We start from the raw sequence: 25,707 nt of genomic DNA, 5'->3' as shown, positions 1-25,707 counted from the left end.
CCTTAATGAGCAAGTCAGCATAAACTCTGCATTTAGTGGTAGCTAATGATAGTGGTAGCAGCAGCTTCTCAGCTACACAGCACTGAAGGAATGTTGAATATCTCTTCTATCCTGCATGTGCTACAAATAATTCTAAACTTTTTTTTTTTTTTTTCAGTACAGCTAAAGCATGTGAATACATGTTAGGTCCTTATTTTGTTTCAGTTGAAAGTGTTACTTTCCTTGCCTCTGTCTGTTGAAGCAGGTGGGCATATGTTTTTGCTGAATCATGGTATCCAGCTAATGTCTGCTCTCTGTTTTCATTGTTTTTGTTTTATCCCTCATTGAATATTATATCTGAGTCCTTTTGAGATAAATGATCAATTTAGTGTTGTTATCAAAGCTGAACAGGCCTCACTAGATACACTGCAAAAAGAAGAGGAGGAAGCTGTATTCACAGGGTTCTGAAGCAGATAATTTTTGTATAGATCTCCCAGGTGAGAGGATGTTCTGCTTCCAAGGTAAGATTTGAGACAGTCTTACGGAAATAGTAGGAGGTTGGAAGTCTGACAGAAACTTCTTAATATCTAGGAGGACTAATTTAAAAATATATAAAAGGCGTTTCGAAGTTAAAGTTCATTTTTTCTGTAGGGAAAATGAACAAAAAGATGATGGCTGTGGATAGCTGTCAGCCTTGATGGCAAATTCAAATTTTTTCTTTCATTGCTGGTGTAATGCTGAAAACTTCTGCAAGGTTTTGTACCTTCCAGTATCTTGAATCTAACAGAGGCAGGTGAAAGTGGTAGCAAAGGGCTTACTGTCTTGAAAATGTATACCCCTGAGTAGCTTTCAAGTAATAAAAAGGAATTAACATGCATAAACACTAGAGCTCCTACAGTAATGTAATCTTATGGCACCTAAAACTGATTTCAGTTGTTTTTTGTTTGTATAAACATAAATGCATCCATGATTTTACTTTTTTTTTCTGCCTAACAGCTAAAAGAACTTGCTCGTTGCTTGTTCTCACGTGTGCAGTTTATATATGTAATTTAAATTGCAAATCGAATAAAAATGTTGAAGAATATAGATGAATTTTATGATTTGCCAGTATGCAAAGGACTACAGAGGATGGCCATGCCTCTAGTTCTTGACAAGGTGGCTTGGTGGGTAGTGTGTCTTTGTAACATTCAAAGTGAAGGTGATGTTGTTGCAGCCATTATCTGAGGGATTTATCGCTGTGTTTGCTTTAGCTGGAGGACTGATGTTCTGAACCTGGACCTGTGCTGGTTCAGGCTGCTTCTGGGTGGTGGCTCTTTCAGAGAGTGGGCAGGTACATAATGGCACAGCTCAAACTAAAGAACCACACTTCAGCCTCCCTTGAGTACAATGCAGGTCAGGCTAACCAAATAAGGTTGGTATGTGCAGTCACAGCATAGAGGGCAGGCTGTGTTCAGCACAGTATCTGTTGGAGATAAATTTGTACTGTGATGGGAACTAAAGTGGGAACTAATTACGTGGGACTTGCTCTCTGCTTGCAGAACATGATGGATCAGTCGTGGGATGATTGTTTTCATCTTGCACAGAGGATGTTTGTTGTGCCAGATTTATCTTATGTTCTTGACACATAAATTCCGTTTTATTTGCAAGGGAAAAAAGCATTATAGATTCTAAGCCTAAAAGTAAAAAGATTAAGAGCAGCAGCTCTTCCCATAGAGTGCTTCCTATAATCTAATAATTGCATCATTTTAAGTTTAGATTATCCATGTTTCCTACGTTGAATTCTCTGCTGAGAGCTTCACTGAGAGCTTCGCAGATAGTGATTGATCCAACAATATTGAGCCTGGATAGTAAGGAAAAGGGTTTGAGAGTAGGAAGAGAAAAGCTTTTCCTTAGAAAGGGGTCAGGGCTTGGCAGAGCATGACTGGAGTGGCAGTATGGAAGGCCAGTGAACATTTAAGTGGAATTGGCAATCATAGAAAGTTCTGTTAGTGATGGACTGGAGAATGTAAAATTTGAAACTGGCTAGGAGCCAATAATCTGTCCTCTCTTTGGAGCTATTCTAAACATTGTAATATGCCCACAGAGGTTAGGTGTTTATTTTAATTAGAAGGAGCTGGGAAGCTGTAGAGGGGTAGAAACTAAGCAGGAAGAACAGAGCAAGAGCTAATTGTGTGGTGTAGGAAAGCATGCTAAGAAATAGCATGCATGTGTTGTTTCTTGAACTGAGGTAGAAATTCCTGTTATACAGAATGTGCAACAAGATGCTTGTAGTCACTGATCATGATTTATCATCTGCTTTTAGAAGCTGAAAAATCTTCTTAAGCTAAAAGTGACCAAAACATGTATGTAAATGATTGTGAAGTAAATTTTCATAGATATTACTGTTCTTGTTGAAGTGCTTTCTGGCATCTATAATTGATCAAAAGCCAAAAAGCATCAGACAACAAGAAGCTTTGAAAATTCAAATTCAAACCTTTCTTGTGAAATGCCACTGACTTCAGAGGTGTCAGTAAAAATATGAAGCACATGAAAAGAGTTTCAGATAATTTCCTGCAGGAAATAGTAGGTTAAGTTTTTTTTCATAGCAGTTCTTTTTCCATACTACCAGCTTCTCTCCCTCCCCACCAAGAAAATGGGAGAAGTACCCTAACAGTACAGTGCACCTCTCACTTAATCTGTTGCCATGCATATAATTTTGATGGTGCCATGCGTGTCATTATGATGAAGACTATGTTATTTAGAAACAAAAATAAAAATACCAACATTGCTACTGGTAAGTTTTTAGTTCTAGCTACTAAAGGTTCCGAGAAAGGCGTGTTTCCTGTAATTATAATGTAACTGGAATTCTCTCTGTCTTTACTTCAAAGTGTCTCTAGAGTAGATTGGAGTATAGGATGTGGAAAAAAGCATTCCTACAATAACCAGTCACAGGCTGATGTTTTCAAATACCTTTGGGAGGGGCAAGGAGATTCTAAATTCAGAAAAATGAACAATATGTGAAGCAGGGAACTCTGTGTAAAGAAGTAAGAAAAAGATAAAATACAGACTTTCACTCTACTGTATCTGTGTAGGAGATCTGGGAAAGCTTATGTTGAATGAGCATTAAGTTTTGCTTAATTTTAATAAATAATTACTCATTTTACACGAGTAAATTTTGTGATTTCTGCCTTTATAGTCATTTTGAAGAATATTCTACACACAGAATATTTCTTCCTTCTAAATTTAGGAATCCTTGATACTGTGTCTTGAGCCATATTTAAAAACTGTGTGTGAAAAAGTTAAATGTGTGCGGGGAGGCTGTCTGGAGGAGTGAAAGTATTTTCAAATTTGCAGAGTGTTCTGAAGGCTGAATTTCAGAAAGGATGTTTAAATGTATATGTAACTCTCTTAGCTGTCCTTGTGTTAATGAAAAGAGAAGGAATTTGTGTTATTAAGATTTTTCTGTAGCCAACCAGTAAAAACAACATTATTGTTAGCAGGCGTAACATATAGCTCAAACTGTGGCTTTTTTGTTTGTAACAGAAAATGTGATAGAGAGCCACACTCAAAATAATAATAATGAGTAAAAAATTGACTTAGTGATTTTTTTCTTGTTGTTAAGAGTTGAGTAACAATGGTTTGAATGTAGTAAGATAAAGTGATGAGACTGTGATTTATTTTGCTGAGCGTGGTTGAATAGCAGTGCCTGCATATAGCTGAGTGCAGTGGATTAATCTATCAAATTCTATTATATTAAAAAAAAAAAAAAGCCATTCTGTGTGCGATTTGTGGTTTGTTTTCAGATTATGTTCCTTACTCAAACAAATTTATGTTATCTTTTGTAGGAAAGAATTAATACTTTCTGGCACTTTAAGTCCACTTAAAGATTTACATCTTGGAAAACTGGCGTTAACCAAGTTTCCAAAGAGTCCAGAAACGTGGATTCATAGGTTTGTTTCTTTTGCCTTACGTTGCTTCCCCAGAGTTAAACATTCCTTCTAGTGTTTTGTTGTTGTTGTTGTTTTTTTTCCCTTGTGTTTGGGTTAAGGAGAATGCTAGATGTAAGAGGACACCTAGAAATATAGTGGAGTGTTTGAGCCAGTCACTGTGAAACAGTCCTTTGGCTTTTGAAGATCCCCTTCTGTACTCTACACTTAGAATTAAAGTCATATGAACCTCTTTGTGGAATCTTTTTTCGCGGTAAGCTTTGAACATGGGATAATTTTTCCTAAGGATTTTTCATATCTTTCAGAACTTAAAATTCTCATCCCAAAATTTCTGATTTCATCAGCAGTAGATATTAGAGCAATGTGAGTTCCTCTCCTCTGCTCCTCCACACTTACTGCTGTATTGTTTGTTTGTAGACATTTCATAAAGACAAGAATCTGTACAAGGTAATTTTTATAACCCAAATTGACGTTGACTTCCATTTCTTTGTTTATCTTTTTGGTTTGGTGAATTGGTTTTTATCATTTCTAACATACTCAATGCCATTAAATTACCAATACTAAATATTAAGATGATAGAGTACTTTTTTTTTTTTGAAAAATTTAACTCCAAAATTATTTGAACACACATAGCTAACTATCTTAGTCATGACTGAGTATATGTGAATGGGTCTGTAGCACACCTGAGTGAAGCATAGGTATATAGTTCAATTTGTGATAAAATTTCTTGATATGTGCATGATTTTTCTCAATATGTTTTCATGTTATTATTCACTGTTTTACAGACAACCTTCAAAGTATTTGAATGGAGTACATTAGAAGGCAGTTCATAATATTTCCATTTCACATGTCCAGTATTGAGACAACCATAAAGTTGATATTCCATTAGGGGATTCCTGTTCTATCAAAAGCATAAGTAAAGTTTCAGTCTTGCAAATAACACATGAATTTTGGACAAAGGAGTTATTGGTAAACTCTTCTTTTTGAATGAATGGGCTTAACATTCTTGAATTTTACACAGAAGATAGTAAATGAAATATTGCTAGGTATTACCTGCCTTATAGAGTATTATTACCTTAGTTTACATATCAATTCAGAAAAAATATTAGAATGTAGGAATGAAAGAATGTGTTGAACATATACAGCTTCTTACACATGGCAAATGCACTCATTAAAGATGCCAAAATATCTGCCATATGTCTTGCCACTTTTGGGAGAGTTTCAGGTGGTTCTTGTGCATGTAAAGTTAGTGTACATGTTGATTACACAGTCACTAGATAATTCTGCATTCATTTTCTTTTATCTTTGAACTGGAATAATGATAATAATAGGACGTGACCCAATACATCAGATTCATTTTGTCCAAATTTATTAGAGAATTTATGTAACTTCCAAGAATTCATTTCCATGACAGCCAGCAGGTACCAAGTACATATTTAAAAACTAAGGTTGTGCTCTTTCCTCCCATTGAAAAAGCCAAGAAAACAGCTCAGATTTTTTTTTTAATTTAAGCCACAGAGACTATGAACTCATTTTTTTCTGAATTCGTTATTTTATAAACAGTCTTTATTTTAAGAAATAGAAATAATAACAGTATTAATATCAAAATGATTTGTCTTTTATTTTTCATTTATGGTTTTCCTTGGAAGGCAATAATAATGAACTAGTATCTACCTTTTATTAAGGAGATGACTTTACGTGGTTAGTTTTCCTGCCTAAATACATCTAGAATTCTCTATTTCTTTCTGATTGAAGTTAGAAATACTGGATGATAATATTTGGCTTACAGTTATTAGTATTGTCTTCTGACAGTTTAAATCTTGTTTAAAATATCTGGAAGAAAAAGCAAAATGGTAATAATTCTTTATATTCTTCCGCTATTTCATGAACGATGAATTGCAAAGTAGAACTCTCAATTTTATTTATTTTTTGAACTTGCACTTTCATGAGGTAGCGATTAATTGTTCTTATAGCTGATGTGTGAGTTGGTACAAGACATAAAAACTCCAGTGTCTCACACTGAAGGATGTCCAGCTTTCCAGGCTGTTCCACGCAGTCCCATTGCCATTCTCTGTACACATGCTGCTTCGTGGATACCTGCCATTATTGGCAGTTTTCAGTAGAGCCTGCAGATGTATGTTTGGGCGGTACATACCTCCCATAATGCAGTTCTCATCTAAAAATACTAAGTCAGTCCAAAATAGAATTGAAAAGCCACATAGAAAGCTGTTCTTCTCAGTGACTTCAAGTCAATTATGTATAATTCAGTAGTAAAGTACTTTTTTTTTTTCAGTTTTGCTCATAGCATCTGAAGCCTTCAATGCTGTGCATTTTCTCTCTGGTGATGATGTACAAAAACTAATTTTGCTTGCAGTATTCACTACTGAGAAATGTGAAAATGTACATAAAGTACAGTTCATATCTTTCTTGAGTCATTTTTTCTGCCTATTTTTTAAAACATTATTTTAGTATTGTACAAACCTCTAAAAGAAGAGCTCATGAGAAATCACATGCAGACTTTGCATTGTTTTCATAACTTTTTTTCTTTTTTTTTCCTTTAGCATGCTGTAAGTAGACATGACTATGGTGCACAAATACAGAAATATAGCTAAAGTTAAATTATTTTGATATGATCATAAGGTCATCGTTTACAGTATGGGAACAATCCAGATGCTTATGTTTCCTAGCTTTTTTTTTTTTTTATTCATCATCTAGTTGCAGCATAGTTCAGATAATGAAAATCTAAGAAAAGCTTGATTTAAAAAAAAAAAAGTAAATTAAAAAACAATGTTTTTCTCTAAAAATTGGTTTCTCATCACTAATGCTCTACATTGTTTAACCCTAACCAGACGATGGGTGCTGCAGCAGCTAATTCAGGAAGACTCCTTGCCTGCTCTTGTGAACAAAGGAAACCTGGGAGTAGCACCTGCAGAGAGAATTCACCAATTAGTGCAGGAGGAAATGGGCATCTGCTCTGAAGCTGCTGGGAGATACCCAAGCAACTACAATGCCTGGTCCCATCGCATCTGGGTTTTACAGCATGTGGGAAAGCTGACTACCAAGGTAAAATACAATAATTAATAAAGTCTTCAATTTTCCTTGTTTAAAAAAAAAAAAAAGAAGAAAAAAAAAAGAAGAAAGTATTAAAAAAAAGAGAGTGATTTGCCAAGCAGATGCCCTGACGTGGATGGATTACTGTTGATCTGTTGTATTAGGTGAGTCCAGGCAGCTAACGTGTGCTTTCTAAAAATGGCAAAACATTGCAGTATATATTGGTTTGTGTTTTTGCTAAGTGTAGGCAGGTTTTGTTCTGCAGGAAAGAAAAAGATCTTTCTTGTCTGTGTACAGTAAAGTTTTGTTCATCTATTGGTACTCAGTGATGGAGAATAGATATAAAACTATGTGAACTAAAACAAAAAAGGAAGAAAAAAATATTAGTCATAACACTAATTTCAAATTTCCTAATAAAAGGAAAGGATAACACATGACAGGTATTACATTGTTTTGATACTGTAATGTGATGTCTTGTTTTCCTGCCTTACTCTTCTATCAAAAGGATATTGAAATATTAAGTATATATATAAGGATACATAAAGTATATTAAGTATATAATATATTAAGTATATTAAGTCTATAAGGATATTGAAATATTAAGTAAAGACAGCAGAATTACAGAGAAAGCATAGTAGTGCTGATAACGAGTTTCTTCAACTCCAACAGCACCTTTGATCATTGACCATTGCTGCCGAGGCAATTCTAGCTCCAGCAGTCTTGTATAGTGTACGTTACTATGTGAATATTACCTATAAAATGTTCAATATATGTAAAACTTAGATGCAATGGTGTATAACCAAGATGTTATAATGTATAACCAGGATGTTATAATTGCAATATAATCAAGAGAGTAAAGCAAAGCAGACAACGATCACAAAAGAGAATAAGTGGAAGAGCTTACCCTTGGGTTGAGCTCACCAGAAGATACCAAAAGAGGGGATCTCCAGAAGAGATCCTTCCCCTCTGGTAGCCAGCTCTTAAATAGGTCCAGGAGGGGTGGAGCCTGGCTCCACCCCTTCCGGCAGCACAGGTGAATTGCCTTCACCTGTGCTCCTCTGGCTGACTCATGGCTCACCTCAGGTGGTTAATCAGAGGTTCAGGCCGTGACTCAGCAGTTCCCATACAAATGGAATATTTCATATCACATAGTAGTATCTAAAACAAGACCCATGAAAATTGAATTAATTTACTATGAGATGATCTAACATTATATAGACACTTTAATAGTGTGGTTTCTAAGCTGATAGGTGAATTCATTATTCATTCATAAGTTGATAAAGTGACACATTGCTAGCATTTTTATAATCAGTGACAGTATTTTGTGGTAAATCTTCAGCAGTACTAGGGGAGAAATTTAGAAGAGGCTCAGTCTGAAGAGCTCTTATTGTTAAGTTTCATGGGTCAACTACTGCTAGCAACTGGATGTTTCCTGTTAATTTTTACCTGAAAAACTTAAAAAAGAAAAATCTGGATCATATTGGTAGTAAATGGCAAGTATGCTCCTGACTTGTTGAGTGAGACAACCCAGCATTCGGACTCATCTGCTAATTAAGATATGAAAACGTAGATGTGGAAAACTTAGTGTTACGAGATTAGGATAGCTTGGAGGATATAAATTAGAGATCTATTAATAAGAAATAGGGATATTTACATAAATCCTTGAGAAGTTCATTAAAAGTGTGAGGGAGAAAAGAGCAAAAAATTCTAGCACTTTTAGTTAAGATTCAGTAGTTTCGTGCTCTAGTTGACAGTAGTTTGAGGTTTGTGATAACACCATGATTGTTTTTTGCATTTGCTGTTCTTTAATAATTAAAGTAAATATATAGTTGCATCTTGATAGCAATAACTCCTCTCAAAGCTGGAATTTAGCTGGTGGTTTAATTCATTGGTATTTGTCAGAGCTTGTTGTGTTATGTCACAAAAAAATCTGTGAAAAAATGTCTGAAATTTGTTAGATTGTTCCCAACTCTGCCTGCCTTGGTAGCTGCCCCCAGATTTCCTGTTGGTCTTCTTTTTAGCTTGGTTAATGAGGAAGTGATAGTTCCTCTGATTTTGTCCAACTAGCTTCCATATTGATTCTAGAATTTTAAAATATCCATATTGACTTTAGATTTTTTTTTCATGATATCACTGATACATCTCTTCAATTGGCTTTACATTAGTTGTTTTAGATGCAGGAAAATCAGGAAAATGTGGAACATAAAAGATATAACGAAATTCAGGATAAAATTTGTAAGTAAGTAACATTGAAGTCAGAGTTAGAAAGTGAATTTTTTTCAAGAAAAATGTGCTTTTCTATACCAGGTTTTCTGGATCAGATAAGGAATGATGCTGTGAATCGTTCTGTTTACTTTGTTTTATTCAGCAAGTAAAAATATCCAATTATAATGCTCCCCTGTAACTTTGTAGCTTACAAGCCTGTCACTTAAATGAATCAGATTATCCAGAGATCTAAGTTGGTTATAATGGTGTAGTACCAGTTCCTGCTGATTTTTCTGATGTCACTCTTAGGTCTTATGTTGATTTTAATCGGATCTTAAAATTTTAATGCTTGGGAATTTAAAACAGTAAATTAAGTTCACCTGAGAATGGAGGAATTGCAGAACTGGGAATGAGGTGTTTTAGTACCCTTAAGAGTTCCACGTGTGGCATCATAGATCATTCCAAGTTGGAAGGGACCTACAGGAATCATCAAGTCCAGCTCCACAAAGGACCACCCAAAAGGTCAAACACTAGGACCAAGGGTGTTGGCCAAACACTCCTTGAACTCCAGCAGCTTGGTGCTGTGACCACTGCCCTGAGCAACCCATTTCACTGGCCCTCCACCTTAAGGTGAAGAACCTTTTCCTGACACCCCAGCCCCACTCTCCCCTGACAGCTCCATGCTGTTCTCTCCTATCATATAACTGTCTAAGAGCAGAGCTCAGTGCTGCCTCTCTGCTCCGTGTGAGGAGCTGTAGGCCACCATGAGGCCTCCTGTCAGCCTGCCATGTTCTGGGCTGAGCACATCTAGGGACCTCAGTCTGTAGATATACCAGGATAGCTCTGTCGCAGATAAAGAATTCAGCACTTATTCTTCTTGAATTTCATGCAGATGCAGATTACCTAGCCCTCCAGTTCTTCAGGATCTCTCTGCAAGGCCTTTCTACCCTGGAGAAAGTCAATGTAGAATCATAGTCAACTAGAATCATAGAACTGCTCCCCTGTATCACCTGTACACTTAGCGTGCATTCAAGTCCTGTGGCAAGACCATTTATAAAAACATTGAAGAAAGTGGAACCCTGGGGAACTACTAGTGTTTGGCTGCATCCAGCTCAACCAGCAAATTATATGCAAGTTTGGGTTGGGCTAGGAATTTATCCATTACAGCAGTCATAGTCCTCCAGCTTGGGATTCCTGGTTCCTAAGGCCTATCGTTGGTGTTGAAGACAGAGACAGCAATGGTATGAAACCTCTGCTTTTGCTACATTCCTATTTATTAAGTGACCAACTTCATGGAGTAATAGACCTCATCAAGTAACAGGAAATTACTCAGTAGTACGTTTCAGTTTGCTGATGTATAAGATCACAGAATCACAGAATCATCAAGGTTGAAAAAGATCTTCAAGATCATCCAGTCCAATCATCCACCTATCACCAGTAGTTCTCACTAAACCATATCCCTCAAAACAAAATCCAAAAGTTCCTTAAACACCTCCAGGGTCAGTGACTCCACCACCTCTCTGGGCAGCCCATTCCAGTGCCTGACCACTCGTTCAGAAAAGTAGTATTTAAGATGCTGCTGGTCAATTAAGATAAAATTCTTAGGTGCCAGCTATGTTATAAATACAGCTGCAGTCAATAGTGGAAGCATTTATCCCAGTTCTTTGATAGCCTTTCTGAGACTTCACCAAATACCTATTTTAAATGAAGCATCTTAATTACAGACAAATTCTCTTGTATTCCACAGTCTGTAGGACTTTGAATGTGTTATGGAACATGAAAGTATGAATTACTGTAAATCTTTTTTCCTTTTTCAGTCTCTTCATACATTAATGTGTTAAGTTTAATTACATTAATCATTCACTAGACAAAAATTAAAGTACTTCAAATTAGTAACATCCATGTAGTTTGGTGTGCTTTCTACCTCTCACTGCTGCGGTCTTTATACCTAGCCATTTGGAGGTTTTGATCATTGCTTGTTTCCAGATGTTTTTGTTAGGGTGTTTTTTTGAAATTATATAATACATATAGTTTCTTTAGTGCATGGATGCCAAGATACCTGCCATTACACAGTGGGAAAAGTTCAGTGTTTCTTTCATTTTACTCTGTTCTTAAGTGCTGACTGTGAGCTTTGAAAACCATCACCTCATAGAATCATAGAATGGCATGGGTTGAAAAAGACCACAATGATCATCTAGTTTCAACCCCCCTGCTATGTGCAAGATCACCAATCACTAGACCAGGCTGCCCAGAGCCACATCCAGCCTGGCCTTGAATGCCTCCCAGGGATGGGGCATCCACAACCCTCTTGGGCAGCCTGTTTCACTGAGAACCCTAGAAGAGAGGTGACCTCAAGAAAAAAAACAGTGGTGATAGATTTCTTCTTTACTCTGGTTGATAGCTGTTGCTGCTTTTTGTTTCAGGTTCTTCTTGATGAACTTTCTTCCACTAAATACTGGGTTTCTATGCACGTCTCAGACCACAGTGGATTTCATTATCGCCAGTTCTTACTCAAGTCCTTGATAGGCAGAACTGTGAACGATGATAATACACTGGTACAAAATCAAATGGGAAACGAGCAAAATTCTAGTCTTCAAACGGAGGAGAAATATGAAGGAGCAGAAGCTGTTTGTGTGGAGGAACAGAGTGTGGATATCTCCCACTACTTAGAGGAGGAGTTGGATTTCTGCACTGATCTGATTGACACTTATCCGGGGCATGAAACCTTGTGGTGTCATAGGTAAGAGGAGTTTGGCAAAAGAGCATCCTTCTGGTTATTGGATTATTCTTTGCCTGGAATTTCCAAATTAGTTATTTTTCCGATTTAAAAAGGTACCACTCAGTTAACAATTTCTAAGCTACTATGTTTTAAGCCTTTGAAAAACATTCAAGAGAATAATCAGAGCTTTTGAATGGAAAATTTAATTTGGTTAAGTATCTTGTCAGCATCAGCTCCATTTGTTCCTATAGTCTGTGCAAGTGCCTCCTCACACTTAAGATGTTTAAAAGATGTAGCAAGAAACATGAAGAAGAATCAGCTGTAGAAAACTTCTGCTTTGCCAGCTGTGTATATATACCTGATGAGGTAACAGCAAGCTTGCCAAAGTGACACAGACTTGTTTTTTCTTTTGCTACCAAAACATATGAATATAGATAGACATATGATTTTGGCTGTGATCCACTCTGTTGGTTAGCAGGCTTGGCTCACTTAGAAAGCACAGTGGCAAAGTTGAACATGGTGGATATGTGCTGTTACAGAAGTCAGAACCAAAGAAATATGTGCTGCATAAGATGCAGCACCTTTTCCAATAGCTAAATCTCTCCTTTTCCTTAAAATCCAAGGCCAGTTGGTTTTAGGATTGTATTCCTACCTAATTTTGTAATTGCAGAAGTTTTTTGTGGGGATTGCGGGGGTGCAGATTTTATAAGCCTGCAAGCATATACATGCAAAAGTTGCTTTCTGTAATTAAATTCCTGCTGGCTTCTTCAAAAAGTTTTGTCTAGGCTGAGCAGAGAAGCTTGTTTTGTAGTGTGGGAACTGTGACAGCAGATTTTGTGCATTGATACTTGTTAGCGAGTGAAAGAGGTGAAGTTTACATTTTATTTAACAGTGTATAAGGAATAATTTGCTGGATGGTAATGCAAATTTTATTACTGAGATTAACACATTGGTATAATCAATATAATGGTTAATTTCCAGTCCTACACAAGGTTATCACATTTGCTCTATCTGCATTCAGTAAACTATTTGGCTGTGTATTGAGTAATACGGAGTGATGGCAAATTCTGCTCTTCAGCAGCAACTCCAGATTATTATCAGCATGTGTTTCGTTGTTTTTTTTCTTCCCTTTCCTCTGAAGGAGGCGTGTGTTCTACCTTCAGCACCACTTTATCAACAAACTTCCTCTTCTGAGTGTGGTGGCCTCATCTGTGGACAGCAGTGATGAAACTTTGCATAATTCACACCCCAATCCCACGACAAGCCACATGGCACAAGCTATGGATGTTGATGGTTTGAGTGAATCCAGCAGCAAACAAGGTTATACCCAAGAAACAAAACGCCTAAAGCGTGCTCCTATGCAAGACTCTTTTGGCCCAGAAATGGAATACAGGTTTATAGATAAAGTTTTATCAACTTGTAGAGACGTGGACCAAGCCAGGTTTGCTACTGCTTACAGGAAATGGTTAGTTACTTTTTTAGGTCAGTGAAGGAAGAATTTAAAGCCCTGAGAGTTCTTTTAGTGCAATATTCTTTTTTTCAGATACAGCTGCATGTCTTGGTTGCAAGTGTTCACTAACTGTGTGTTTCTCACTCTTTTACTGGTCAGTCCTAAAACTTAAAGAGTACAAGTCTATCACATTATTTATTAAAGAACAGGCATATCTTTTGTTAGCAAATGCCATTTGTTGTTCTTCCATTTTTTTTAAGAAGTCACTGGTTTTCTATCTATGTCAGCTTTCTACCATGCTGTTATCTTTATTTTTAATTTCTGCATTAAGATGGACTCTGAATGGTGTGGCTTTTAAGGAAAAGAAGGGGAAAGAAAAAAGTTGTCTGCTTTTGAAACAGTGTCTGGAAAAAGAATAAGAGGATCTGTCAGTGCCAGCTTAGCCTGGTTCCAGGTAGTTTCTCTTTGCTGTACTAGATCTTTCTCATACTTTAAAGGATTCAGACTATATTCAGTGACTACTATTACTTTTGTACTAGCTACCTTTGGTAGAATGCCAGGCTGCAGAGTGTCTTCCTTAAAGAAGTAACAGCATTGGAGCCATGCCTTCCATTATTGTGACTAGGTTTTTGTTTCCTTATAAGTTGTTAAATGAGTTTGATAAGAAAGTCTCTGAAGCTGAAATTCTGAAAAGAAAAATGAAGTATTTTCTGTCACAAACATGCAAACACAGTCAGAGCTATATTTGGAAATATTTTTCATAGAGCAGACTTCTTTAACTTCTAAATGTGTATTTATTTATTTATTTTACCTCAACAATTCAGAATTAATGACACTTGATATGCTTTTCTGAATGTATTATGTACACTACAGAATCTCAGCCTGCTGTGTCACACACTGATAACATACGCTTCACCAACACGGTACAGGCCCTATAGATGGTCAGTGAAAAAATTCTGCTGCCTGGTTATTGAGACTATACAGTTCAAAAAAGTACAGCAGGACGGGACTATCTCTTTGCTTCTGTTCCTCTGCAGGGCTTCTGTGACTTCTTTCTTCACTGCACTTCTCCAACCATACAACCTCTCTTTATGTAACTATAAATTTTAAGGGGATTCAATACACATTTCTATTCCAGTGAAAGTAAACGTGAATGGTTTTTTTTTGTCATTTCCTTAGGAGTTGTCTTTATAAGGGACTTCTAAGGGAGAAAGTGTTGTACAGCTTTAGAGGTTTGTACACTGGCAGCATTACCCCTATTCCAAACAGAGAATATTAACCAAGGGGATGAAATTTTCAAGCTAGAGTCTTTGCCAAAATTGCTATTTATTTCTCCTGCCCAAAGTGCCTCCTCACCACAATGAGTTTCAAGCTGCTGTTTCTGTTGGGCAGAGAGAAAGAACAAGAAAGTGGAATTAAAAGACACGTAGCCTGCTCAAAAAATTATCACTTGAAAAGAAGAAAAGCACTTGAGACATGTGGAATTCCAACAGTGCTAAATAATTTGGTGGATAAAGATTACTCTTGCATTTCAAAATGAGAATTGATCATCTCTAGTCTTAGAGAAGTTCATAATTCATTTCAGCCGTGGAGTAGCAAACAGAAGTTTCTCAATATATGCTCTTGTGTTTATAATACCTAGATAAGACTGATTTAGGCTGAAGGATCTTCCTGGCAAAGCTTTGTTCTCCACGAGCAATTACACCTGCCCCTGTACCTAGGTATTTATCATCTAGCTGCTTGGGTTGCATCTCGGTTGCTGGTTTTGATTGCAGAAGAACGTAACTGATGTGTGAAACAGGTGTGGGTATGGCTTAAGAGGATTATTATGTCACGAGGTGTTTTCTGTGTGAACACTGAAAAATGAGTAGGTTCAAGTGCAAACTGGAGTCTGAACTGAAGAACTTAACTGGAGCAAAAATTTACACCCATCCCAGAGGACACTGTTTTGTGCATTAAAGGTATGTTAAGGCATGTGCAGTAGCCTCAGTCAGCTTGATTACAGACACCCCATTAATGATTAGTATGAGCTTGGAAAGCATGACATCTGGTGGCAGTCTGTTAAGGACCATATTCATGGTCACTGAGAAGTTAGCGAGTAACTTAATTGTATTTTCTTTGTTTACCTTTGCAAAAATTACGTCTTGGTAAGAATAATAAAAGCAAGCAGCAGAAGACTGGGATGTGGGAGCAGGATACAAAATATTTCTTGAACTGTGGAAGAAATGCTTTCTTCTTGCTCTTGACTAATTGATATTTTTAAAGGAACTTGCAAGATTTATGCTTTCTTAGAGCTATGTCATGGAGATACTGTGCTATTGAATTTGACAACCTTTGTGACATAAACTTAGATCAAACTTAGTATCAAACAGGTGCCCTCAAATGCATGTGTTCAGTTCCAGTTTTTGTCAGCAGCAGCAAGGTTTGAATGTTTGCAGTAGTTGCATTGCGCATCCCTACTTGGAAAATGTTCTGAGAATGGTGATCATAGATGTTGCCGGTATTTTCATTACTTGCATAAAAAACATCAGTGGCTGTAGTATGAGGCCAGAGTTAGAAAACCTATACCTGATGGAAATGCTCCCAAATTTTTTAATTGAATGAATTGCTGCTTTTAGAGGTGTTTTCAGACCAGACTTTCCCGCACAAAGAATTAAACAATAAAAATGATTTTAATTGAAACAAGTCATATTTTCCATTTTGAAAGACATGCAAACTGTAATCTGATATTTCATTTTTATTTTGAGTTATATTGAAGAAGAAAACAGGTAACTAAATTATTTCAGGCTGACAGTGTCCTGAAATCTCTTACGTGAGGTGACTGAAAAGATACTTCCAGCAGATTGTATTAAACTCAGAATTGTAGGATGTTCTAAAACTGTGATCTTTGGAACATACTGATTCAGTATTAGTTCAGAGTCTGTCTTGGACACGACTTAAAAGAAAGAAGTGTGGTTCAGGACATTGGTAGTTAACATATATAGATGTTGCTGAGTACAGATTATGTAAAGTGTTTAATGCACTTTCTGTTTCAGAGGTTAGGATATTTTCATGTAGTCAGCAAACATTCTCATGGAGAAAATGTCCAACAGAAGCTGCAGAATATAAAGTGTTGATTCTCTGTAAGTTCCTTCAGTTAGAAAATCAATTGTGTACAGTCTTTAAGCATCTTCTTACAAAGTTCAGCATCTTTACTCATTTTTTTTTCCCACTGTAATATGTGCTTTACATTGATGCAAATTCTTTTTGCTCACTGGATTAACTCTTGTAGAAATTTTTTTCTGCTAGAAGAAAAGGTTTTGAGGAACAAATGTAATTTGAAACTACGGAAATTAGAATGGATGTAATAATGGGTTGAATTCTCTGCTGCTACTACATTAGCTATTATTTTACTGGCTTTTATTATCTTGTGCACTGCAATCACTGGAACAACACATGCAGCATTAGACATAACTTCAGTAAAGCTATATGAAGTTAATGTTAGAACACATCACTATAGCTGCTCAGATTAGTATTTGTTAATCTCCTCCTACCTGATTATTAGTGTTTTGTTGACTTATTACACATTCTTTATACAGTCAAATTCTTGTGACATTTAAATATGGAGAAAAGTAAATTGCTAATTTATGCTATTTAATTAGCTTGTTTTAAGATAAATAAGCAAAGTAACATAGTAAGGAAGCTTAGAATCTGTTTTACGATCAGAATTTCAGCACTTCCAGTTTGTGCTAGTCCTACTTTATTAGAATATGTAGCTAGAATCTGTGGGCAGGAGTGAATTTTTTACTAAGCATATAATTTCTAAACAGTACTGTGTAGTACTGTTGATGAGCAGAAATGAAGGGTATTAGAGAGCTTGTCTGCCTAGGCAGACTCCGCAAGCATTCTTCAGAATGGCAAATACTACAATGCATAAAATGTGACTACTACAGAATAATGTAAGCAGTGAGTCTTCAGAGACATGATGATTGAATTTTTGTACAAGATTCTGAGGGTTTTTTTGCTGTCTTGCCTTCTGTGAGGGAATAATGTTCTTTGGGGTTGGGGGTTTGTATCCAATGGGAAGCAAGTCTTTGCACTGTAGTGTGGGGATTTAAAAAAAAAAAACAATTGTTGGGCAGTTTTGGAAAACAAGCAGTGAAGTGGAATGTAGATGTGATTTTTTTTATATGTTTGTCTTGTTCTGGGGATAAAAGTTCTTCACTGTTAGAACTTTTTTTTTTAATGTTGTATCAAGGAAAGAAGATAAATCACCTGTTCTTAAATGCACTTAATGGTCAAGTTAGCTTCACAGGAAAGTCAGTGTCCCTGGCTATGATGATTTTTCTTCGTTTTTCCCATGTGTTCAGAGTGTGCTTCCTCCCAAACTTTTTGTCTGTTCTTCCAACCAGCAAAAGAAGAATGTAGCAAAGGAGTAGTGAGGTGGCCTCATTTCATGTTTAGATAACTCCTACCTCCCGAAAGGTTCTTCCTGTTATTGCCCGTATGGGGAGTTTGTCATGCTCAGCTTTTTTTGAAGCCTCATGCTGGGCCTAGATCTTTCAGTGGTGGAAAGCAAGAGCTTTACCTACAGAGCCATCTAGTTTCCTGGAAGAGTTTAAAGCAGGACAGAAGACAAGGAAAAAAAAAAAAAAAAAGTTTAAAAAAAAAAAAAGCTTCAAGCTGTTGTTGTTGGGAAAACTGCCATAAACTTTTGTTGATCTTTTCCTCTGAAAAAGCAGTGTGTTACTACAAAATGGGGGAAATGTGTGCTTCCAAGAAATTCCCTGTAGACAATTGATGTTTCTGAAGTATAAACCTAACCCTTTTAGTGGCGTTTATTTAGTGCGTAACGTTCCTTCTCAGGGCATAGTCAATCATAGTGAATTAGGGTACAATTTTAGAGTTTATAATTATTGATTTAAAAAGAAAACATAATTGCTAAACATGTAATAACTGACTTAACATTTTTTGTCTAGCATAGTGTTTTATGTCTACCACACGCTAATACTGTACCTTAGCATCTCATCTGCATTATTTTTTATTCTGTATCTTAAATTACTGTTGCAGTCTTGCAGGCAGTTGCTGGGTTTCTCTATGCTTCCTAGTACGATTCAGTAAGCTACTCAGTATCTCACAAGAGCATAGTTGAAATAACGGGGATGCTTTTTACTCCTGTCTGTGCTGGCACACGATGTGTGGCTCTGATCTTTATTTATTTATTTATTAACTTTTCTTAGGAGTCCATACTAGAATTAACAAAGCTGTTAGTTACTGACAGCATATGCTTTTGCATGATGTAACTGTTCTGAAAAGTGTAACTCCTACCTGAAGTTTAATAAGCATCTTTATCTGCACCATCTCAAACCTGCTGCTAATCCTACTGTAGGTGGAGGTAAGGATGAGCCCACAACAAACAAGAGGGTGCCTATATTCACAGCACATTTTCTCATTAGAACACACAGATGGTAAAACTCTTAAAGAGATTTTCTTGGATAAGGTATCCATATGTGTTGCTTTTGAAATTGGTACATCAGTAATTCAGTAAGATACCCTGAATGGCTGTGAAGAATTAATGTATTTTTTAATTTAAAACAAAGAACAACAAGGTATTGATTATGCTATTACATATAGAAGAGTCACATAAATTAAACAAGGTACCAAAATTCGGTTTTATGAGACAAAATATGTTTATATCTAACGTGTTCATTTCCTCTTGTTCTAGTTTCTCTTTTTTGAAATGTCTGTGTTTAAAACTGGGTAGTCATCTTGTAAAATGTGATCGGAAATGTCTTCTTAACTTCATGTAACAAAAAATAATGGATGTCTTAAATAGTTTTAAGTAGCATTAAGATTAATGATAGTAATAGCACTATAGTATTTAAGTATGCTATTAAACACTAATTTTGTAGCACTCTTATATACATCAAATACTATTCTATATAGGGCAAAAATGTTTATTTTATGAAGATATGTGAAAAAATATTTAATTCTCATGGCTTTCATATTAGGAAAAAAACAGTTTTTAAACAATATTTTGCAAAATTTTTTTCTATGAAATATTCTCAGATACACAGTTGTGACCACTGTAAAATTTATGGAGCTCTCCAATGTTGGTAAGTTAGATAAATACGAAGTTTTGTAGCAGAAAGTAAAACACTGGAAAATAATGTGATAAATGACCAGTGTTCTACAGGAGAGTGACTTTAAAGCATTAAGTTCATTTTTCACTGGTCCTATTTTGTGATAGGTCTTTTTTTTTTTTTTTTTGTCATTGGTAAAGATTAATTATCTATATTTATTTTCCCATGGTGAACATGTATATGTACAGGTGGGTAAGTGGAGGAACTGTGTTCATGTTATGTCTGGGCGGGAATGAACAGTGTTCCACATACAGCTGTTTTTATGTCACACTCATGATCTGTGAACATATCTCTTCTGTGGAGTACCTCTCTTAAATCTCTGAATCTAGAAAGGTGACAGCCAATGTCTGAATTTACTGAAAGGAGCTTCCCTTCTGTGGCACTTTGCCTTCCTTCCACAATTGCTGGGCAAATATGTGCACATATGGACCAAATGATTTGTGGTGGTGTTTCTTCCAACTGCTTGTAGGTAATTTTTGAGTCAGTGAAAGAGCTGGTCGTGTCCTGCAAGTTGGGAGGACTGAGTAGTGTTCAGTTGGTGTCCTACTTGCCAGATAACTTTCATGAGTCTTCCAGAAAGGAGTAGAGATGGGCTCCGTTTTGATGAAGTACTTCAGCCTCAGAGAAGACTAGGAAGACCTGTAGGACACAGGCCAGCAATCAATATTTGAATCTAAACATCACATTACTTTGGTATGCTATTTTTAGTATTTTCTTGTTATTCTTTTCATTAAAATAAATTACTTTTTTGTTGTTGTGGTTGAAGATATTCATCATTTTGAATGCTTTTAGGTTTTAATTTACGTAACTTTGGGAGTTAATTAGATAGGCGTAGTATGAGCAAGTAATAAATTTTGGACTCCTTTCACAGAAGCAGTTTGTAGGATTTGGATTTTGGTTTGTTACTGGTTTGAGTGCTTGATTTTAAAACAAATTAAAGTAGTTCAAAGGATCTTCAGAGACCATGTAGTCCAACTGCCTGACCATGTTAGGAGTAACCAGAAGTTAGAATGTGTTGAGAGCGCGGTCCAAATGCCTCTTGAATGCTAGGAAGCCTGTTCCAGCATTCCACCGTGCTCACGGTAAAGAAATATTTCCTGATGTCCAGTTTGAACCTCCTGTGGCAAAGCCTTGTGCTGTTCCCATGCATCTTGTCACCAGTTAACAGAGAGGAGTGATTGATTTAAGTTCTGTTGAAATGAGGGATAAAATTCCTACTGGCTTTTCTGACAAAGGATCAGACCTTGCTGAAGGAAGGATATCAGTAACCATATGGTAGCTCTGAAGTATTTACTGTGATGGATTGTAAGTGACTTCTGTGTTTCAGGCATGGTCATATTTACAACTTCTTGACCAAAAAAGCTGATAGAGTAATGTATATTCATTAGCATTATAATTGGAGAGAAGCTGTTAAGGTTCTGAAGTATTACAGGTTTAAATAAGCAGCTGGAGACAAACATGGTGGGTACTATGCAGGTATCAAGACCTAAGAAAGCTTTTTGTTTTTGTTTTGTTTGGAAAAACAAAGAGTTTGGGAGGTGTTACATATGAAGACTTGTGTGTAGGTCAGTGGCTGAGTTTCATGCAAGATACTTGGGGAGGAATCGTAGGCTTTAAGGTGCCGTGTTAACTGATGCAACATTGAAGGAGGAAAGTCTTAATAAATATTGAATGGCTTAAGTTCTACTGTTCTCAGAGTATGCTGTATACATTCATGGTGCAACAATAAACTGCACTTTTGTCACTCTGTCATCTCACAAATGTTTATAACTAGGTAACATTAACACCTAATTTACTTTTTAAAATGCATCTACTTAATGTTGATTTGAGATGTTCTAGAATTATTTGTTGTTACTGTTTCCTCCACTCTTTAATCCTTCTGTAGTGGAATCTAGCCAGATGGTGATTTCTACGTTGTAAACTTAGCTTGGCTGTAAAGGGAAGATCAAAATTTGCTATATAAAATGTTCAGTTCTCTGAAAAACATAGGAGGGCATCCTAATAGTGCTTTCCGTTTGTACACACTGAGTTTTACCTTGTTTATCTCAAATATTTTGTATTGCATGTTGATTATATTTTTACATATTCTAGTAGTACAAAATATATTAAAAAAAAAGAATATCCCTAGGATCCTAACCATCCTATGCAGATGTCTTCCAGAATTTACAGGTACAATTTTAGTGGTGGTGGTTGGTAATTTTTTTTCTCACTTATTTATCAGCAGACTTGTTTTTATATGTATTAGTAATAAGTATACTAAGCACAGCTGTAAGTTATTGTATTTCTGTAGAAAATGGAAAATAGTGTAAAATTGTTTTTGTTAAATGTTGGCAGTTTTTAAATAAATTTTTCGTCTCCTAAAAACTGTTTTCTGTGGCAGTGTATTTACTCTGGAGTAGAATTTCATTGTTAACAGATATCCTTCCGTATTGTTCCTGATCTCTTTTTGCTGATAAGCTTATTTTAACAAGAACTGTGCCATCTTACACGAATTTAGATATCAGTGGATATGTTAAGGCACTTGCAAGATGAGGAGGTGATCCAAGATAGCCAGCATGGCTTCAGCGAGAGCAGATTGTGCCTGAACAATCTGATATGGCCTTCTGTGAAGAAGTGACAACATCAGTGGGCAAAGGAACAGTGCTGATGTAATCAATCTGGCCTTCTCAAAGGCCTTTGACATGGTCCTGCACCGCATCCTTATCTCTGAAGGGGGAGAGATGTGGATTTGAACAGTAGGCTATTGAGTGGATAAGAAATTGGTTGGATAGTCATGGCTGGAGGGTTGTGTTCAACGGCTCTGTGTCCTGATGGAGGTCAGTGATGAATGATATCCCTCAGAGGTCCATCTTGGTACAATATTCTCTAATACTTTTATTGGTGGCTGGGTGTGTCCAACCTATGGCCCATAGGCCACATGCAGCCCTGAACAGCTAATAGTGTGCCCCCAAAAGATTGTAGGCATGTAAAATTATCAAGCTTTTTTTTATTATTTTTTTTAAAAGCAATATTGTTCATGAGTCGATTGCACATAGTTTGAGTGCAGATTGCATAGGTGACAACGCTGTGGAAGGGAGGGCAGCACAGTGCAGTGCCTCTCATGCCCACCACATGCAACGTTGAATTGATATCTACATGTATTACATGTGCTTGTGCTACTACTTGGCAAGGAAAAGGCAGTGATTACCAATAGCAGTATTTCAGCTTACCTTCAACTTACATGTGTGCCTGTGATGACACACATTTTTTCGTATTAAACAGACATGTAAGATTTGGTCTTGTTATTTGGTAAAATAATGAGTTAAAACGCTCACTGCAGAAGAAATATACAAAATTCTTGTGTGGTTCTGACAAATTTCCATTTTCGGCATCTCAAAAAGCTCACAAAAAGTTTAAGTAACTTGTGATACAGTTTGTGGTGGATTTGACTGCTCATTTAAATGAGTAAAATGTGTGTCTTCAAGGTGTAAATCAACAGATCATTGCTATGTTTGAAAACATTACAGCATTTAAAATGAAACCTAAATTACAGCAAGCTCAAATGATGGCAAATAACTGTAGGCATTGTGATAAATTGGCTAAGCACAGTCCAGTGAACAGTGAAAAATATGCAGTGTTGCTTTCTGTTGTAATAAAAGAATTTTAGAATAGGTTTCAAGACTTCTGCAGATATCTTTTTTTGGTGTATCTGCAACTCCGTTTTCACTTGACATAAATAAATAGTCTGCAAATCTTCAAATGGAATGTATAGAGTTGCAATCAGATATTCAACTCAAGGAAAAATCTGATCATGTCTACCAGACTTCTGAAAGCTGTATCTTAGTAGAGAAAATTATCCTTTGCTTCACAATCACACCTTATTCTTGTCGTTGCTTTTTGGCAGTACGTACATTTGTGAACAACTGTTTTCAAGGATGAAGCACAGGAGGAATAAAATAAGATGAAAAATCTCTGATGTGCACTTTAAGAACTTGCTAAGAATTGCAGCCACTTCCGTCAAACTAGATCGATGCATTAGTTGCACAAAGGCAAGGTCAGATGCCCCACCAGTTTTATGCTTTTGTTGCCCTCATTTTTTGTTTTAATAAGTAGTTTTTTAATTAACTATTTCACGTGTTTTCTGTGAGGCCAAGGACAGGTCCTTGCTTAATGTACCCTAGGCGCACTGAAAAGTCAGACCATCCCAGTCATGTCTACTGTGTTTCTTAGTAACACAAATCCACATCTCTTGAACACCTCCAGGGATAGTGACTCCATGACCTCCTTGGGCAGCCTGTGCCAAATGCCTCACCATTCTTTTAGAGAAGAAGTCTTTTCTGATATCCATCTATATGATGAGTGCTCAGATGATAACTAATCTGAACTTGATGAAAAGTTATGTGAGGTATACTGATTAGTTTTGTAGAATTTCAAAGTATTTTAAATATATATGCATTAAAGCATGGCGAGTTTTTAGATCCACAGTTGTGATCTTTGGCATTTATGTTTAGTTTTGAACTTTCATTTATCAAAAATTTTTCTTAATATCAAAACTGACTTCCATGTTAAAATATACTTAACAGACTTCATTTAACACTGCAGTAGATTTATTTCTACTCCTTGTGTTTCGGGGCAGTTAATAATTCTATAAAGAATTTCCATTCCAGGCTGTTAACAAAATAACTGAGATTCATGCTATTAAAATGTATTATGATAACCAGAATGCTGTGGAGTTATAACAATACTAATCAATAAACAGGATAAACATAGGTTAGATAGACAAACTATTTGCTGGATATAGAATTGACTAGATGGCTGTTCTCAGAGAGCTGCAGTCAACAGCTCAGTGTCCAAGTGAAGACCAGTGATGAGTGGCGTTCCTCTCATCATTGAGAGGAATGAGGATCACTGCTGGGACCAGTGCTATTTAACATCTCTGTAGGCAACATGGACAGTGGGACTGAGTGCACACTCAGCAAGTTTGAAGATGACTCCAAGCTGAGCTGTGCAGCTGGTACACTAAAGGGAAGGGATGCCATACATTGGGATCTGGAGAGGATTGAGAGGTAGACCCCTCGTAAAATTCAACAAGGCCAAGTGCAAGGTCCTGCACCTTGGTTGGGGCAATCCCAAGCGCAGATACAGGTTGGGTAGAGAATGGCTTTGAAGCAGCCCTGAGGAGAAGGATTTGGAAGTGCTGAACTACAAAAGACTCAGCATGATCAAGCAGTGTGTGCTTGCAAGCCCACAAGGCCAATTGTATCCTGGGTTGCATCAAAAGAAGCCTCACCAGCAGGATGACGGAGGTAATTCTGTCCATCTGCTCTGCTCTCATGAGACCCCTCCTGGAGTATTGTGTCCAGCTCCGGGGTCCTCAACACAAGAAGGACATGGAGCTGTTGGAGCAGGTCCAGAGAGGGGACACGATAGAGGGATGGAGCACCTCCCCTTTGAGGACAGAGAACTGGGGCTCTTCAGCCTGGAGAACAGAAGGCTCTGGGAGGACCTCATAGTGACCTTCCAGTACTTAAAGGGGGCCTGAAAGAGGGTAGATTCGGACTAGATACTAGAAAAAATTGTTTACTGTGAGAGTGGTGAGATCCTGGAGCAGGTTGCCCAGAAAGGTTGTGGGTGCTCCCTTCCTGGAAGCATTCAAGGCCAGGCTGGATGGGGCTTTGAACAACCTGATCTAGTGGGAGGTGTCCCTTCCTATAGCAGGGGGTTTAGAACTAAGTGATCTTAAAGGTCCCTTCCAAGCCAAACCATTCTATGATTCTTTTTCCCTTTTTTCTTCTTCACTTTTTCTCTCTATTTCTTCTCTACCTTTTTAGTTATTGGTTCCCTGTTTATTTATCCCCTTTTGTTTCAAAAAGATACTTGACCAGATATCCTTAAAAGAGCAGAAGTTCTCTCTTTTTATTAGTCCTTGGACAAACAAGTTTGTATGTTTTCAAGGAAGATTAAAATCTTGCTGTGGTGCAGTTTATTGCATCCTAGATCGGCTTTATTCTTCATACTCTGCAAGATTTTCAGTTTGAGTAGAAACGTAAATGCTTTGAAAATCCATGAAAAGATTGCTTGGCTTTTACAGTCCTGGCAGTCTAGCAGTGCTTCATTCGAATAAATGCCAAAATCAAAAATGCTTCCAGCTGCTCCATGATTGTACCATCTTAAACAGATACTGTAACTACTGCTCTAATTGATAAATCAGTGAAGACAGTGGGTGTTAAGAGGTCAGAAACTGAAAATTACGAAATATAAATAATTTAATACCCT

The 25,707-nt window shown here is 36.8% G+C and overlaps 1 protein-coding gene across 5 annotated transcripts in view; it reads left to right on the top strand.

Moving 5' to 3' along the window:
* Positions 1-25,707, top strand: part of PTAR1 (protein prenyltransferase alpha subunit repeat containing 1) — a 99,512-nt gene that overhangs the window by 16,114 nt on the left and 57,691 nt on the right. For 2 of the 5 annotated variants that reach the window (XM_042826781.1, XM_042826777.1), the window contains exons 4-5: positions 3,804-3,908; positions 6,755-6,968. In XM_042826781.1, the coding sequence (XP_042682715.1) occupies positions 3,804-3,908; positions 6,755-6,968 (319 nt within the window). Of the gene's footprint in view, positions 1-3,803; positions 3,909-6,754; positions 6,969-10,053; positions 10,581-11,562; positions 11,902-13,021; positions 18,490-25,707 lie in introns of those variants that run through there. The other 3 variants (XM_042826776.1, XM_042826778.1, XM_042826780.1) reach the window with 3 other exon arrangements.

This window comes from Centrocercus urophasianus, unplaced genomic scaffold (assembly GCF_019232065.1).
Source record: "Centrocercus urophasianus isolate 14NV4802_14NV808 unplaced genomic scaffold, USGS_Curo_1.0 seq_27, whole genome shotgun sequence".
In the NCBI taxonomy this organism is placed as follows: Eukaryota; Metazoa; Chordata; class Aves; order Galliformes; family Phasianidae; genus Centrocercus; species Centrocercus urophasianus.
The sequence above is the reverse complement of the archived record's forward strand: the minus strand, read 5'-3'. Positions and strand labels throughout refer to the sequence as shown.